General features: G+C 35.2%; 2 protein-coding genes across 4 annotated transcripts; one reads left to right on the top strand and one right to left on the bottom strand.

Moving 5' to 3' along the window:
• Window positions 1–4,375: 4,375 nt before the first annotated feature.
• On the top strand, window positions 4,376–7,528 carry LOC111203292 (cyclin-dependent kinase A-1). Of its 3 annotated transcripts, none has more exons than XM_022696881.2 (9): window positions 4,376–4,584; window positions 4,936–5,014; window positions 5,095–5,279; window positions 5,350–5,470; window positions 5,678–5,851; window positions 6,158–6,321; window positions 6,526–6,613; window positions 6,709–6,762; window positions 7,167–7,528. In XM_022696881.2, exons 2-9 carry the CDS (start codon window positions 5,006–5,008, stop codon window positions 7,254–7,256), a joined length of 885 nt encoding a protein of 294 aa, XP_022552602.1. In that variant the 5' UTR covers window positions 4,376–4,584; window positions 4,936–5,005; the 3' UTR covers window positions 7,257–7,528. The 3 variants fall into 3 exon arrangements, with proteins under 3 accessions (XP_022552602.1, XP_048622040.1, XP_048622041.1); XM_048766083.1 differs by having other exon boundaries at window positions 4,391–4,584; window positions 4,944–5,014; XM_048766084.1 differs by having other exon boundaries at window positions 4,418–4,584; window positions 4,868–5,014.
• Window positions 7,529–8,137: 609 nt separating this feature from the next.
• On the bottom strand, window positions 8,138–11,463 carry LOC111203291 (protein SUPPRESSOR OF npr1-1, CONSTITUTIVE 1-like). The gene is made up of 2 exons (XM_022696880.2): window positions 10,897–11,463; window positions 8,138–10,701 (listed from the first exon to the last, which is right to left on the bottom strand). Exons 1-2 carry the CDS (start codon window positions 11,358–11,360, stop codon window positions 8,418–8,420), a joined length of 2,748 nt encoding a protein of 915 aa, XP_022552601.1. The 5' UTR covers window positions 11,361–11,463; the 3' UTR covers window positions 8,138–8,417.
• Between the last annotated feature and the right edge of the window lie 5,919 nt (window positions 11,464–17,382).

The following is a 17,382-nucleotide window of genomic DNA, read 5'->3' as shown; positions in this document are numbered from 1 at the left end:
CGTCGTAAAGACCACGTATAAGAAATCGTCGTAAATTCCACGTAGGCAGAAATCGTCGTAAATACCTCGTAAGCCAACGAGGAAATAACGACGAAATTTAAAAATAAAGATGGAGTTTGGAATATATGAAAATAAGGAATATGGAGTTTGGGGTTTGGAATATGGGGTTTGGGGTTTCGGGTTTCGGGTTTGGGGTTTAGAGGTTTCGGGGTTTGAGGTTTGGGGTTTGGGGTTTGAGGTTTGGGGTTTGGGGTTTGGGGTTTGGGGTTTGGAGGTTTCGGGGTTTGAGGTTTGGGGTTTGGGGTTTCAGGTTTGGGGTTTGAGGTTTTGGGTTTGGGGTTTGGGGTTTGGAGGTTTCGGATTTTAGGGATTTAAACATAATACTCGTTAATTCCACGTAAGCACAAATAGTCGTAAAGACCACGTATAAGAAATCGTCCTAAATTCCACGTAGGCAGAAATCGTCGTAAAGACCACGTATAAGAAATCGTCGTAAATTCCACGTAGGCAGAAATCGTCGTAAATACCTCGTAAGCCAACGAGGAAATAACGACGAAATTTAAAAATAAAGATGGAGTTTGGAATATATGAAAATAAGGAATATGGAGTTTGGGGTTTGGAATATGAGGTTTGGGGTTTCGGGTTTAGAGGTTTCGGGGTTTGAGGTTTGGGGTTTGGGGTTTCAGGTTTGGGGTTTGGGGTTTGAGGTTTGGGGTTTGGGGTTTGGGGTGTGGAGTTTGGGGTTTGAGGTTTGGGGTTTGGAGGTTTCGTGGTTTGAGGTTTGGGGTTTGGGGTTTCAGGTTTGGGGTTTGGGGTTTGGGGTTTGGGGTTTGGGGTTTGGGGTTTGGGGTTTGGAGGTTTCGAATTTTAGGGATTTAAACATAATACTCGTTAATTCCACGTAAGCACAAATCGTCGTAAAGACCACGTAAAAGGATTTAAACATAACACTCGTTAATTCCACGTAAGTTGAAATCGTCGTAAATACCACGTAAAATGATTTAAACATAACACTCGTTAATTCCACGTAAGTAGAAATCGTCGTAAATACCTCGTAGTGTAAAAACTAGAAAAAAAAAGGAAAATGATAAAAATACTAGATTAACATGTGGCAAGACTTCCAGCAATTATAATACGTAAGTCTCGCCCACATGAATTCTAGTATCTTATCCTTTTCCTATTTTTTCAAATATTTATAATTTGAATAGGATTTTACTGAGGAATGTGATTTCAGATAGGGTGTGATTTGGGAGTTTGTGTGTGGTTTGAGAATGAGAGTTGTGGGTATATTTATAGGAAAGCAAGGCTCGTTAATTCCACGTAAGCAAAATCATCGTTAATACCTCGTATATAAAAACACGGGCCTTTGCGATTCCTCGTAATTTCCTCGTATTGAAAAACACGGGCCTTTGTAACTGCTCGCTATTTCGTCGTAACCTTACGACGAATTTGCGACGATATGTAATCTTATATATACCCCCGAGCGCTCACTCTTTCTTTCCTCTCTACTTCCTCTCCACCTCCTCTCCATTTCGTAGCAATGGTAAGTCTCTCTAATTCTTCTCTAATTTGGTTAGTTTAGGATAGATTAGGTGGTTAGTATAGGGAATTTAGATAGGTTTACGGATTTTATGTTATTTAGTGTTCATTAGGTGGATAATGTTGGGAAATATACTGTTGATGTTAATTTTAAAAATTTAATTTTTTTCTCAGGTTCGAAAAGGAAGACTTACTGCCCATTACAGAGAGATCTTCGGTGAGTCGAGGGCTTCTTGGACGTTATAGCGGCCACAAATCCGGAATGGGAGTCCATGTTGAGGAACATGCGACAACAACATCCCATTCGAGGCGAGTCATACGACGTACATAACGAGGCGGATGTTACGAGGAGGAGTGATGAATTCTACCAGGCGATGAACGACTCTTAGTTTTTTTTTTCCGGTTGTTGTATTATAAATTCAAAACTTATTTATATATAAAATATTTTCATATTGATTTATTTTTATTTTAAATTTCAATTTTATTAATAAATTAAATAATTTTAATTATTTTTTAATTATATTTTTAAATTCTGTAAAATAATAAAAACGAAGTAAATTCGTAGCTAAGGTATGACCTATTTACGTGGAAACCTTACGAGGAAATGACGAGAAATAATAAACGAGTATTTTACGAGAAAACATTTACGAGGAAATAACGAGGAAAGATAAACGAGTATTTTACGAGGAAACACTTTCAAGGTATTTACGTGTAGTTTACGAGGAACTTGTTTCGAGGTATTTACGAGGAAATATAGCGACCTCCTTACGTGGAATGTTGACGTGGTCTTTACGACGAAATGATCTACTTCGTCTTTACGACGAAATATATTCTTCGCTACTTTACGACGAATTAGCGAGGAAATATGTGTTACGACAGATGAGTAACGACCAAACGTGGTTCCTCGCTAGTTCGTCATAAAGCCTCTTTTACGACGAACTCACGAGGAAAACCGCCCTCGTTAAGATTATGTTTTCTTGTAGTGTGAATAAATTGACCAAAAATCTTTTCTAACTTAAAGCATAAAAATTATTTTGATATTAGTTCTTATCGGTCGAATTTTGAAAAGTGCAGAAGACTGAGTTTCTCTTTAACCTATAATTAACCATCAAATGGCTCATTCACCTTTTCTTTTCAACCAAAAATTGAAGGTCCCTATCCCATCATTGCATATGGTTACAGAGGTAGAGGCAGAAGCGGTAGTAGAGGAGGTGGAGGATTGGCTTACGGTGGTTGAGGTCAAGCTAGTGGTGGGGGCGGACAGTCATGGGGGTAGTGAAGGATCATGAGGTGGAGGGTTTTATAGTGGTGGTTACTGAAGCAGTGAAGAGGAGGAGCTGGAGGTGGAGGTGGATCAGCAACCAGAGGTGGAGGTGGATCAGCACCCATAATGTCTTATTATTTTAGGCTGATTTCTCTGGAGTTCTGGATGATGCGTTTCTAAAGAAACTAAACTTAGAAAAGAGAACGAGGAAGATGATAAATCACGAGGCGAGGAGTAGAGTCTTACAAGTAATGGATGGTGGCAGTTATAAAGCGGCAGCTGGAAGGCCATTTTTCAACACTCTTGTTGCTTTGGTTGGGCGCCAAAAAAGGTCTCTTGACCTGGGTTGGCCGGTTGGGAGCTTAAGAACATGATGGTAAAGAATCGCCCACAACTAAATGTGGTTATTTTTATAACTTTCATCCATGAGATTTGTAAAGGTGTGAAGTTACAAGAGGCTAATAATTTTTTTGACGAGATCAAAGCAAGAGACATGGCTCCCAATAATGTCACTTATAACGCTTTGATGAATGGGTAGCTAACAGGGTGGTCAAAAGATGGTGTACGGGTTTTATGAAAATATGGTCTTCAAAGAGATTAAGCGTGACATTTTAACAAACACCAAATCTGCTACCATTAGCCAGCCACCATGACCACAACTATTCTAAACTCAGCACACCCTCTGCAGTCCAACTGTTACCCTGTCCACCAATCTGACTCCAGCCCACAAATCACCAATCCGCAACTCTCCAGTCCATGACTCGCCTAACCATAACTTCCATTCCATGTTCACATCTCTCCACTCAAGTCTCGTTATTTCTAAAGGTTATTTTGGTCAATATAAACATATTCCTAAGGTTCAAAATACTTAACAAGTTGAAAATACCCAAAATGTAAAAGATACAATTCAAAATACCTTAAAATGTAATGCTTTCAAAGAATTTTTATATTAGTATTCACAAATTACGTAATAATATCATGATTATTTAAAACTGACTAGTTATTCTTATAATCTTAATCTGCTTGACTGCTTCACTAGTTCATCTCTTCCATCATCGATTGATAGTTTACGAATAACTATTTTTTTAAAACAATAATCCATAATCTCCAACATAGTTTTTATATCGTTTTTAATATGTAGCATTACAAATTAATATTTTTGCTAATGACAGCATTCTCTCTGTTATTATGTGTTTTGTGAATATTAAGAAAGTATATTATAATTTAATTATGAATGCTATTTATATTTATTTTTTTGAATAAATTTAAAATAGTATTAATCAGTAAATTTGAATAAATTTTTACTTTCTATAGTTTCATGTAGTATTTACAGTGTTTGTTTACTTTTTAAGTAGAAAAGTTAATCCTTAAAACGACAAGCTCTAGTGTTTTGACTTGGGAAGAATCAATATAAGTAGTAGTAAAGAAAACTTATAAAATGGATTTGGTGTTAATGTTTAAGTCTTCTAAAATTCATCCTCTTGGATTTTTGGTACTATACTGGCTAATGACTCCGGAAATAAATTTTGCCTTATTGGTTTAGTGTAATGGACGATTAAATTTGAATATATTAATCCAACCGATAACGAAAAAAAAAAGAAAAAAAATGAAAAAAAAGAGAGAGCAACCCTTATTCTATTAAGTCAATCGCCTTCCCTAGTCCTCCTCCTCTCTTGAAGCTGCACAGTAACCACCCGTCTCTCTCTCTATACTGCCTTTTCATCCAGAGAGTGAGGATCCGTCGGTGTCTCACTCGCTGCCAGTACATCCGATCGTCGCCGGTAAGTTGATTTACTTATTCTCGGATGAATTTCTGACGTTTTCCGTTCGAATTCTGACGATAACTTGTTTACAATCCCAAACAATTTCTCTTCTCTCTATCTCGCATCATCTCTATGCTTCGGTGCTGATCTATATAGTTTGTTTTCAGTGGCGTTTCTTAGTGCTTTTTTTTTTTTTTTTTTTTTTTTTTTGTGTGTGTCCACTGCTCTGGATTCCGTTTTCATTTTCGGATTTGTTCATATCATCTCCATTTTAACTATTGTGAGATATGTGTGTTGTTAGATTATCTGTGGAATGTGCGTAAATAGGTTGGATCTAATATATGCTGCGTTGCTGCTTCATCATCATAGATCTGCAGGTGACGACGTGTTTCCACGTATTCGTGTTGCTTTCAGCCTAGTTTTTTTAATCTTGGAAGTGATGGATCAGGTTGGTGGAATCATTGTTTCCACTTGTTACTAGTCATTGGTTGACGAATTCTAAGCTGCTTATACTAATAATAATTGCAGTACGAGAAAGTTGAGAAGATCGGTGAAGGAACTTACGGTGTTGTGTACAAGGCACGAGACAAAGTCACCAATGAGACTATTGCTTTGAAGAAGATCCGCCTCGAGCAGGAGGATGAAGGTGTTCCTAGCACTGCCATTAGAGAAATCTCTCTTCTGAAAGAAATGCAGCACAGCAACATCGTCAAGTATAATCAAGTTAACTATACCATTTTCCAATATTCTTTGAACAGGTTTTTGATGATGATTTTTACACAGGCTGCAGGATGTAGTGCACAGCGAGAAGCGTTTGTATCTGGTTTTCGAGTATCTTGACTTGGATCTCAAAAAGCACATGGACTCATCTCCTGATTTCTCCAAGGATCTTCATATGATCAAAGTGAGTTTTCCTTAGGCATTGCTTTATTTTGTGTGCTTATTAGTGCAGCTTATTGAGGTTTTTGGTTGGTCATGATGCCACAAACTTCCCTTTGATAACCTATCTTTGAATTTTGTTGAATTCTTTAAGTTATGTAATGTCTTCTTCTCGTTGTGTCTTTAGTAATCGATACATGCTGATCAGACCTCTTTCATCTACTGCTTGCAGAGGTATGTTTACCAGATTCTCCGTGGAATCGCGTATTGCCACTCTCACAGGGTTCTCCACCGTGACCTCAAGCCACAGAATTTGTTGATTGATCGCCGCACCAACTCACTAAAGCTTGCTGATTTTGGACTGGCCAGAGCATTCGGTATCCCTGTCAGGACTTTTACTCACGAGGTGCCAAAAGAGCTTAATTCTTATTTATATTCGTTATGAAATGTTTTGGCATGGCTTCCCATTCGCTTCATTCCTTATTCGTATTAGAGGAAAAGAGTAAATCACCACCAAGTATTATCCCACTTTCGCATCTGTTCAATGTGAATAAAGGACTTGAAAATTTTCAGTTAGATTTCAATTTTTTTTCGCTTAAAGGACATTTCTCTTGTCTGTTGAACTATGTTAGATTAAATTTAGTGCTACATTCATATTTCATATCTCGCCATGGTATTCACACATTTTTTTCTTTCAAATTGTTTCTTCTAGGTGGTTACTCTCTGGTACCGAGCACCAGAGATACTCCTAGGGTCTCATCACTACTCTACACCGGTTGATATTTGGTCTGTGGGGTGCATATTTGCCGAGATGATCAGCCAAAAGCCCTTGTTTCCTGGAGACTCCGAGATTGATCAACTCTTCAAGATATTCAGGTAACTAACTTCTTAATCCAGTTTACGTCTTTTATATATTTAAAGTGGAAAGAATTCGTCTGCAATGATATTGCAATTTGCAAACGATTCTGAACGCATTCTCAACTTGCAATCTAATTTGATTAGTAAAGAACATCGTATATTGAAGTGTTAAATGATTATAATTTTCTCACTTCCATGTTTCTCTGCATCTTCTTCTTCCAGAATCATGGGAACTCCAACCGAAGATACATGGCCTAGGGTAACTTCGCTGCCGGATTATAAATCTGCTTTTCCAAAATGGAAACCAACGGTACTTCAAATTTCTCCTTTAACTTTCACATCTCGTTCTCCGGTCACACAGCACAAGATGAATCTTGCCCATGATTTGTTTTTCTTATACCTCAGGAGTTGGAATCTTTTGTCCCAAACCTGGATCCGAATGGCATAGATCTCCTTTCTGTAAGTTCACTGACCATGCACATATATATATATATACAAACACACATCTATTCATTCTACTTCTGCAGTAAATACCTGGAAGGTTGATTTGGATGTATCTGGTTTTATATATGGTCACCTCCCCTGAACTTATAACCATCCTGTCTTAGCATCTTAGGACTAGAAACCTTGATACAGTTAAACTCTGTTAACTGTTTGACTAAACTAAAAATTAGAGACGTTGATGTTGGGGCCTTGTGTAGTGGTCAACTTTACCTCCTGGAGCCGAAAACCAAACTGGTCTGAAACCTGAACAAACTTCAGTAACCCGGAACTTTCCTAAACCTAAAACGGGAAAGAGCAAACAGAACATATTATCATGCTCAAGTAAAGATGATAATATGTCTCTGATTTATTTGTATCAGAAAATGCTGTTGATGGATCCAACCAAAAGAATCAACGCAAGAGCCGCCCTGGAGCATGATTACTTCAAGGATATTGGTGTCATGCCGTAGAGAATACTTCAAAACCAGTAATCTCCTACATTCTCTCTCTATATATAAGTATCTGGATATCTTTCATCCTAAGAAAATGAGGTTAAAATACATCAATGGCTTTTGTTTATTCTTTTTCTTCTTCCGAGTTTGTTATTCTCTGATACGAAAAAGAAAGATTTAGAGTGTGCTTTGTTTATTTCTTCTAGCTTTTGAGATTATTTTCTTGTGTATTTTTTTACCAAGTTCAGTATTATACGGTTTTATTTTTCAGAATATCATATTTATGCCAATTTTTCGTGTAAACAATCATATGGTCATCTATAATCGATCTTATTTTATGTTACCAATACAAATGCACCATATAAGGAGAGATTTCCTCTTTTATGCCAATTCCCCATTAAAGAGTTACAACCATTTCGAACTTAGTTTCACAAATTTTCGGGATAGCAAACGAGCTCAATGATGCGTAACAGTGTACATGGGGTGGAGGAGACGCTTAAGGTTTCTGACACGACCGTGTGGCCATCGTAAGAAGCATAATGCACCTCTTGGAAACGATGGATGACCAGCCTATTCATGCAATATACTTAGGTTTTATACGCTACAATAGGTTCGTATTGGGCTAATCAATGTAGAGAGGTCCGTTAAAGTTCAAGGCTTGGTATTGCGTCGGACACCATTGTGACCAAGGCGAGTCTCTCCATTGACTGCTTGACAACAGAGTACATGCCCTCTGACCCATTCAATGATGATAATACAATAGGGAGATATTGAGATCTTAAAGTCGTATAAAATTTGTAGTAACCAAATATTATAATTGATGAGATCGACCCATTACAGATACTAGTCATATATATTTCTCAGAGTTTCTCTCTTTTTTTTTTTTTTCATTTTCCAAGTATGCAATCTGCCTATTCTCTTCCCATTAAGATCTTTAAATACAAAAGGAAATAAAAGGGTTCCTTTGCCAATCCTACAAACAAACTATGAAACAAGGAGAAACGAGAATGTGGGAATCCATCCCCTACAACTTAGGAAATGGTGAAACGTGCTTCTTCTTCTCTCTTTAACAAGAATTCTTGTATCATGTTTTCTTTATTTAACCGTCCGTCTTCTTTAACCAACTTAGTCTTCTTGAAACCTTAAGAGTGCAAATCCGAGTCGACGAGAAGTCATATACTATCTAGAGTTGCGGTTTCTCTTGTACATCCGGACATAGCGAGTGAGAAAACCTTTCAAGAACTCCATATCACGATTGTGCAACACAAGTGCTTCCTCTTCAGAGAGAACTCCATATTTCTCTATCGACGTCCCATGTAAATCCAATCTTCTCATTTCCCCTGCGACCTGTGGGATCTCAGTAATACTAATGCATCCACGGAGATAAAGCAGCTTCAGGTTTTTCAGGTTTCTCAGCGAGTGAGGCAGGTTATGGAGCTTCTTGCACTCTGACATGTCAAGACACGTCAGATTCACCTTATCCCCTATCCATGAGGGAACTTCCTCGATCAGTGTTCCGTTCAAGGACACAGTTTCTACTCCATTGCCAAGCATTGGAAACACTGTGATGTTGGGACAGCAAGTCAGCGTGAGATGCTTGAGTGAAGTCAAATTCCCGAAGGTGTCAGGGAGATTCTTCAGTCTCTTGCAATGTGACAACCGAAGCTCCGTGAGCTTCGAGAGACGGCTGATCGAATTTGGCACTAGTTCAACTGATGTGCAGCGCAGTCCCAACTCTTCAATAACGTCGGAAACAAATGGGAATTCTTCTATATTGATGCATCCGTCTAGAGAAAGAGTTTTGAGAGACTTCAACTTGATGTTACATGGGAGACTCTTGAGTTTCTTGCAGTTTAGCATGGACAGCTTAACTAACTTATCAAGATGACCAAGAGAAGAGGGAAGCTCAACCAAGCTTTCGCAATCACAAAGGCACAAGCACTCGAGATTCCTTGCCTTTGAAAGGTCTGGAAGTTCAGTCAGATTCCTGCATCTGTTAAGGTTCATGTGTCTTAGACTTCCAAGGTCCTGACTTCCGCTCCATAGTGTTTCAACTGAGCTATCAGGGAGGTTTAGCTCAACTAGAACGTTAGTCTCAAACTTTGCAGGCAGTGACTTTAAAGTGTAAGCCTCCCAGTGAAGATATCTTAGTGGAGGGAGGTAGTCAAAACCGTCGTCCTTGACGATACACACTTTGCTCCCCGCAGCAGTTAAATTACTATGAATTTTAAGAAACTTGAGTTCGCGCATCCTCTTAAACGTTTCGGGGTGAACGCAAAACCCTGTTTCTTCAGCCATGTTGAGCAATATACTTTCAACCTCAATGTCTTTATTCCCCCCAGCCATAGTTTCAGTGAACAACCCTTTGATATCCAAAAAGTTCCACATCATCTTACGCTTCTTCATTTTTCCTTCACAAGTGATATCCTTAGCCATGTCTTGAAGTAAATCATGAACCCATAGCCTCGTATTGTTGGACATACTAATCAGAGACTTCTCCATCAGAGTCACCAACCTCGGTTTGGATCTGATCACAAAGGGATCTAGTACCATAATCGCTCGATCCATATATTCCCCGTTGAAGCAACCAGCAACATAAAGAAACACAGTCTTTTCATGCTCATCCAGTGCATCATAACTTACTTTTAACGGCGTTGATATAGATTTATCAAGACTGTTTCTCAGTATACACAGCTTATCTTCCCAAAATGATGTATTCCGACCATGCAGAGACGCACCAATGACCCGAAGCGCTAAAGGAAGACCGCAAAGCTGCTCCACAATATCTAAACAGAGTCGTCTGAACTCTGCTTGTGGACGACTCGTTTTGAAGGCATGCTTGCTGAAAAGCTGAAGCGCTTGTGTGGTCCTAAGAGGCTTCACTTCGTAAATGTGTTTCACAGAGTGCTCATCTAACACACGCTTGTCTCGCGTGGTTATAATGATCCTGCTTCCTGGTCCAAACCACTTGCAGTCTCCAGCCAATTCTTTGAGTTGCTGAATGTCGTCAACATCATCGAGGATGAGAAGAACCTTCTTGCCGCGTAGCCTCCGCTTCATTGCCTCGGGGCTGACGCACCGTGCATTCAGGGGGCTTTTGGGGAAAATTTCAGACATGATTTGCTTCCGCAGATGGGATGATGATGATGATGATGATTCACCATGTTTATGGAAATCATCTTTCACGTTTCCGAGAAAGCAACGACTGGGAAAATGAGTCGAGAGGGATTCGTAGACACATTTAGCGATGGTTGTTTTCCCTCTGCCCCCCATACCCCAGACTCCTACCATTTTGACATCGACATCATCAGAGTCGTCGTCCTTTGATAAAAGAGATTCTATGCGTTTCTTATGGAGACTCATCCCTACAAATTCACTTGTTTCGTCTGATGGCTCTGAGACTGAGTATAACCTCTCACAAAGATCTCCAACAACTTCCTGTATAAGCTTTGAGTCATCGATCCTGCATCAAATATATTGATTATGTGAATAAATAAATAAATTTACAATTACTTAAACAATATTTATAGTAGTCTCAAAACCGATTTTGTTCACAAAAAAAAAGTAATTTTGCTAATCCTAAAAGGCATACTGAACTATGTTCCAAAATTAAATATCACACAACATAAAAGAGAGCATGGAGTGATTGAAAAGGAACCTGGTTTTGGAATCCCAGCCAGATATGTTTGCAACTATAGCCACAGCCTTTCTCCACTTTGTCACCGTCTCAGCATCAAACCTCTGCTCATGATCCTCAAAAGCTTTGGTAAAACAACCGGTTCGGCTCTTCAAGGCTGAAGGATCGATTTCATAGAATATAGGGATCAAGTCGAAGCGTTTCTTCTCAGCTAACTCGACCATAAACGCAAGCTCTCTCAAGCACCATTGAGATGTAGCGTAGTCCTCGGAAACCACGACGATTGCGAATCTCGACTGATTCATCGCTTCCTCGAGTCCTTTCAAGATTGGATTGCCTCTCTCAAGGTCTCTGTCGTCGTGGAAGGTTATGATTCCTTCCTCGGTGAGAGCATCGTTGAGATGGCTGATGAATTTTTTGCGAACATCTGTCCCTCTGAAACTCAGGAAGGCATCGTACTTCCACACAGATAAAGAATTTGCCATCGCACAATAAAGGGGAGTTATCGCGACCGATCTTACACTTCGAAGCTTTAGCGCATTGTCAACGTTGTTCCATCGCAATCGTACGTAAAAACACTTCTGGATTATGTCGAGTGTGTGATATTTAAAGCCTCGGCCCAGCTCGAACCCCAACTTTTTATATGGGCCGGATATATTCTGTTTTTAATCAATTTTAAGTATTCGCTCCCTAACAAAAGAAAATCTAAAGGCCGCTGGACCAAAGTAGAGTGCTTTAACCACGACACCGTAGAACCGAGTTATTGTTACTTGTTATAGTAACCTTTGCTTCTTTTTTTTATTTCTCTTGTCAACTGCCCATTTAATTTAAGATTAAGTGGTGGTCACTCGAACCAATTTTCTGAAAAGCACCTCATGTCTATCCGGGTCTGATCTATATTAGAGAAAATATAGCTTTTAGTTCTTGCTTCTCTCGCTAGCGAGTCCGTCCGACCATTCCTACTCCGAGGAATATGAATCAGATTCACATCTTCGAAATTCTCCTGTAATCTCTGGAACATCTCAATCTATGTCGCGAATGTTACCCAGTCCATCGGGTTTGTAGTCATGTCCACTAGGTCCGAGCAGTCTGTCGTACATGAAGCTGTCCAAAGTAAGTTTTCCATCTCAGCATGTAAAGCTAAGAGGCTCCTATCGCCGCAGGCTAGTAATAAAAAAAAAAAGCAAAGCCCATTTTATCTTTAAGACTATATGAGGTTATCCAAACTTTGCTTATATTAGCTAGAGTCTACAGTAGCATAACACACTCGACTTATTTTTTTTCCAAGTTCCAACATTATTTTTACTAATTTCACGGTTGTGCGAGATACCATATAAAAAAAGTTAACAGACGATATATATATATATATATATAATATGTATTCTCACCTATTAGAGAAAGTAAAATAGCAAATACTGAAAATGTAGACGTAACTTTAACATTTAAGAACCATTCATAACTAATTCTCATATTTTTGCAGTTTGTATGACTCTTTTCAAAATCCATATAGATATTTTGATGTTCCACCTGAATTTTCATCATCTTTTATCATATGTTTTATTTTCTTTCAATTTATGAGAAACCAAAAATTATTATAAACGAAAAGACAAATCTGTCGAAAAAACTTTAAAATGTTTTTATGACAAAAAAAACACGATGAATAAAATGACCATATAAGTTTCGAGATAAATTATTATTGTATGCTTATTATATGTATATATAAATAAATATTAAAAATATTTTTTTTATTTCATAAATATTCCAGACTTTTTTCTGAAAATATTTATTTTATATTTTATACTCTAAATATGAAATTCTAAACCGTAACCCGTAAACCCTAAACCTACCCCCCTTTCAAAATCTAAACTTTAAATTTAGTTAATTATCTCTGGGTTCAAATATCGTTTATCTCTTTGATAAAATTTGTTTTGGTCAATTTAAGTTTTACAAATTATTTTTGTTATAATTTGTTTTTAGTTTTATCAGAGGGCATTTTTCTAAATTGATGACAATACTAAGATTTTAGCCAAAAACCAGCAGATATGCAGTCTCCAGAACTAGAAGCCCCCCACAACAAACATAGCCGATTAAACACCTCTGGAGTCAACTATCAATACCAAATACAAAGAACTGATCCTAAAACATGAAAACGAAGCGCACATTCATCATTTCTTTTATAAATAGTTTTTGTGAAAATTAACTTTACTTAAATGATAAAGTGAAACACAAGAACAAAGAAAAGATCGATATTTCATCTCTAGTTGCCAAGTAAGCCCCCCTAGGAATTGGGATATATATGTTATTTTCACACCGAAAAGAGACCCTCCTTTAGAAAAAGTGAATTTAATCTTTCAAATAAATACAATGTGAAGTCGTTTTTAGTATGATAAATGAGCAACAACCAACAACCAGCAAAAAGGAAATCATATAGTAAATTGCATTTTAACGGATACTTTATCAGACTCTGAAGTATTAACTCATGTAAATACGTATATAAAATAATACATTAGTAATTGTGGACCGAGTTCGAATACCTCCTGTGGCCACAGAATCCTTTACGCCCTCCCCAAATTTAAAGTTAACGCGGCGTTGGTGCTGGGTTCTTGGGTAATGGGTATTAGTGCCGGCTGGTTTCGGGTCAGGGGGATTAGATGGTTGGCAATCGGAAACCACGTGCGGATTACGGGTCTTCGGGCAAACGGAAACCACATGCGGATTACGGATCGCCATTGAACCTCCTGTTTATAAAAAAAAAAAAAAAAACATTAGTAATTGTGGACTATAAGCGACATATACGAAATTTCTCTAAGTTTTAATGGATTAATTACTATCATACATTTTAATTTCGAGTCCAAACAAAGCGATAAGGATCTAAAAACATAGATAAGTTAATCATGTAACCAACTTAAACGTTCGAAACCCGAACTTCTGCAACGTTTTTGTCCTTGGATATTAAATAAAGATTAGTGTACGAGTAGATAACTTTTTTGTTTGTTTGTCCATACACCTACAAAGGTATCGTAGATTCATAAGGCTATCAGGAAGTACACTCTTGATTTTATAATACTTAGGAGATAAACATAATAAACAGTATGATTTTATAAAATTTAGGAGATAAACATAATAAAATGCTAATAATAACAATTATATGGGGAAAGAGGGACAAAAACTGGTGCACCAAAGCTGCCGGCCAACTGTACACAAGACAATAAATCTTTTAAACGTTTTCCCTTGATGGATGACGAGTGTGTTTTTATTTTATTTAATACATATGATCAATAAAATTTCCTAACCATTAATTAAACGAAATATGATTTTTTCTCTAGAAAGAGTTTTCAAATTTAAGACAATATGATATCTGGATAATGCATAAAAATCAAAATAAACTGTGTGAAATATATATATATATATATATGTTGTCCATCATTTTTATTATGAGGATTAAAAGTTTAAAACTATAAAAGTTATATATTCTCCTACTCAATTATATTGTAAGAAATATATTTATCATCACTCAAGGTTAGTATTCAAAAAATAAAAGGTCTGAAAATAGGAAAGAATAGAAATGTATATATTCAAACGACCTAAGTTGCCAAGTGTTATGTCAAAACTTTTTTTTTTTTTTTTTGCTAAAATATTAAAAAAAGAATTACCAGTTATGTCAAAACTTGGGAAAGACTAAATAAAAATCATATGCATTCTTCTTCTAATGCACAACAAGAAAAAGGAGAAAATAAACTAAAAAGAGATTAGAAATATTTAAAAAAATGAATGGAAAGAAGAAAACAAAGTTGCGATATTATCTTGTTTTCTTTCAAGAACAGTGGAATGTTCACTCATATAAAGGCTAATAAAGCATTCAATAATTAGTATATCATGCAAATAATATAAGAAAAATATCAAGTTGGTACGCTATATGCGAAGTCTTATCCCTATAATGATAATTCATGAGAATCTCCAAACAAATTTATTTTAGTTTGGCTAGTATACTTTTTTCTAAAATTATACTTCAGAGTCTCGGACAAATTTATACTATTAAAATAGAAATCATGTCTTTTTTATGTGTGATTTTTTATTTGGACCATCCATAGAAAATTTATTAAATATTACATAACTTAGTTATAAGATATTTTAATATTTTTATTTTTATTTAAAATACTAATAAATATCTTAAAGAAATGTCTAACAAAATCTTTCAAATATCTTTTACAATCTTTTAAAAATATATATTCAAAATTAGTTAATTAAAATTATAATTATCACAAAGTATAGTTAGAAAATAAATTTTAGTTTAGTTTTTATTGTAAAAAAATTTAATAATTATATGAAATACTTTTAATAATATTTTAATGATAATAAAAAATTTAAATTGATTTAATTTTCAAAATTAAATTTAAGAAATATCTTTAAAAATTGTTTTAAAAAAATATTCATTTCTATTTCTAATTTAAAAATAAAAATATCTTATCTATTTAGCACATAAATTATGACTTATTTCATATGTGATTTTCTTTTTAATCTATACCATTTAGAAGTCATACATTTATATGCTTTTACCATGTAATACAATTAGTTTACACGTTCCTTCGTAGATGAAACATTTGATTTATATTCATATCGTACAGACTTTAGTCTACTGTTATTAACGTCTGTGTATTCTCCTGAGTTAAAAACCAATTTGGTTTATTATTTCAACAACTATATTAAATTGGCTTAATTAATCACTATATACCAAGTTCTCTATTATGTATGTTCAACTAAATTTAATTTCTACATATATTTCAAATTTAGAAATAAAACAAAACTATGTAAATCAATATTGTTACATAGTAATGTTTTAAAATCACATTTTGTTACAAAAAAACAAAAATTATAAATTTTATAGTACTAATATTATACGCCACACGAATATTATTATAAAATTAGATAACATATAACACCAAATTATATTAATTTATTATTATATTTTATTACATAACCTAAAATATTTATGTATTAGAAAAACCCCGCACGATCGTGCGAGTCAAGATCTGGTAATACTTACAGTACTAAACAGTAGCGAGTAGCAAATAAGTCATGAGTTTTGTTTTTTGTCCGTCGGTTTTATATCACATATGATTGTAATCGATTTGGATTCTGCAAATTGAATCAACCAATTTTTGTGAGGTAGAAAGAAAAGATTACTTATTGTCTATTGATAAAGAGTATGTAAAAACGCATAAGAAAATCAAAATGTATTTTCAAATAAAATATATAACTATTTAAAATAATTTCCAATAATAATAATTTTACTTAAAAATAATAGAAAGTTCCGAAACATAAGAAACCATAATCGTAAAAAAAATCAAAAACTTAAATAAGTGCGAATTCGTTCAACGCCATGTTCAGTTCTGTTGGAGTTTAATAATAGTTTCCTTATGTACGGACAACAGTCAACAGTCATGCCACTGGTCTACGCCGTTATAAAAAAGTGATTTAGTAAAAGTTAGGGAAGTTAATGGTTATTTTTTTTCGGGGGGTAAAAGTTAACGGTTAATTAATTGGAAAAATTGTTTTTAAGCAAAAAATAATAATAACTATGTTCTATTAGGCTAATTTTTTATTGTACCATTTTTTCTCTGATAACTTTTAGTATTTTCTAAAATATATCAAATAAATAGTTTTATAAACAAAAAAATAATTCAAAAAATAGTAAGTACTAATCCAATACATATATCAACTTATTGGTATTTTTTTCCAGTTCTATAATTGTTTAAATCATAATTTCATATTTTGTTCTACAAAAAGTAGAATTGATATTCTACAAGTAGAAAATGTAATTCACTTTTTTCATTGAATCTAATATGTTTAGAATATGTGATTTACGTAAATAAAAATAATCTAAAAATATTTAGAAAACACATTCTGCGCTTAAGCTATCGTTCTAAAATTTGTAGAATCCGGAATCTACACATTACTATAAATCTAAAACCTGTAGAATTTGGAATCTACACATTACTATAAATTTAAAACTAGTAGAAATCGAATTCAAACATGTTTAATGTGTTCTACGTATAGTAGAATACATATTTTACAGATAAGGATAATCAGTTCCAAAAATATGGAAAGAGAATATTTGGAAATTTTCAGTTTCTTTATATTTATTAAATCGATTTAAAAAAAAGTCGTGATTTACAAACATGATTTTTAAATTTAAAAAATAAAACATCGATCTGGAAACTTCTTCTCACGCCATCTTCTTCTCCCCTTTGTTCTTCAAGGAGAAGAGAAAAATGGGTTTGATTGATTAGAAATCAAGTTTTAAGAGTTCAGTTCGTGTTTGTTCGGTTCAAATCAAGTGGGAATCAAACCAGATTTAACCGAAGAAAACCAGAAAATCAATTTGGAAGACTTATCTGAGCACGTGATCGATTGATCCCGAAGATACGACTGATCGAACGAAGTGGGATCAAGCTTCTGCGATCGACTGGCCTCATATGCTCCGCATATTTTCGTTGTTCTGGATAT

This window comes from Brassica napus, chromosome C8 (genome assembly GCF_020379485.1).
Source record: "Brassica napus cultivar Da-Ae chromosome C8, Da-Ae, whole genome shotgun sequence".
NCBI lineage: Eukaryota > Viridiplantae > Streptophyta > Magnoliopsida > Brassicales > Brassicaceae > Brassica > Brassica napus.
The sequence above is the reverse complement of the archived record's forward strand: the minus strand, read 5'-3'. Positions and strand labels throughout refer to the sequence as shown.

Bases quoted from the DNA above. Each gene is read 5' to 3' on its own strand.
- LOC111203292 (XM_048766084.1), top strand. From the start codon at position 4,880: ATGTGCGTAAATAGGTTGGATCTAATATATGCTGCGTTGCTGCTTCAT. The intron at 5,015-5,094 runs GTTGGTGGAATC...TAATAATTGCAG, and splicing joins TCTTGGAAGTGATGGATCAG to TACGAGAAAGTTGAGAAGAT. The intron at 5,852-6,157 runs GTGCCAAAAGAG...TGTTTCTTCTAG, and splicing joins TCAGGACTTTTACTCACGAG to GTGGTTACTCTCTGGTACCG.
- LOC111203291 (XM_022696880.2), bottom strand. From the start codon at position 11,360: ATGGCAAATTCTTTATCTGTGTGGAAGTACGATGCCTTCCTGAGTTTC. The intron at 10,702-10,896 runs GTTCCTTTTCAA...TATTTGATGCAG, and splicing joins GGCTGGGATTCCAAAACCAG to GATCGATGACTCAAAGCTTA.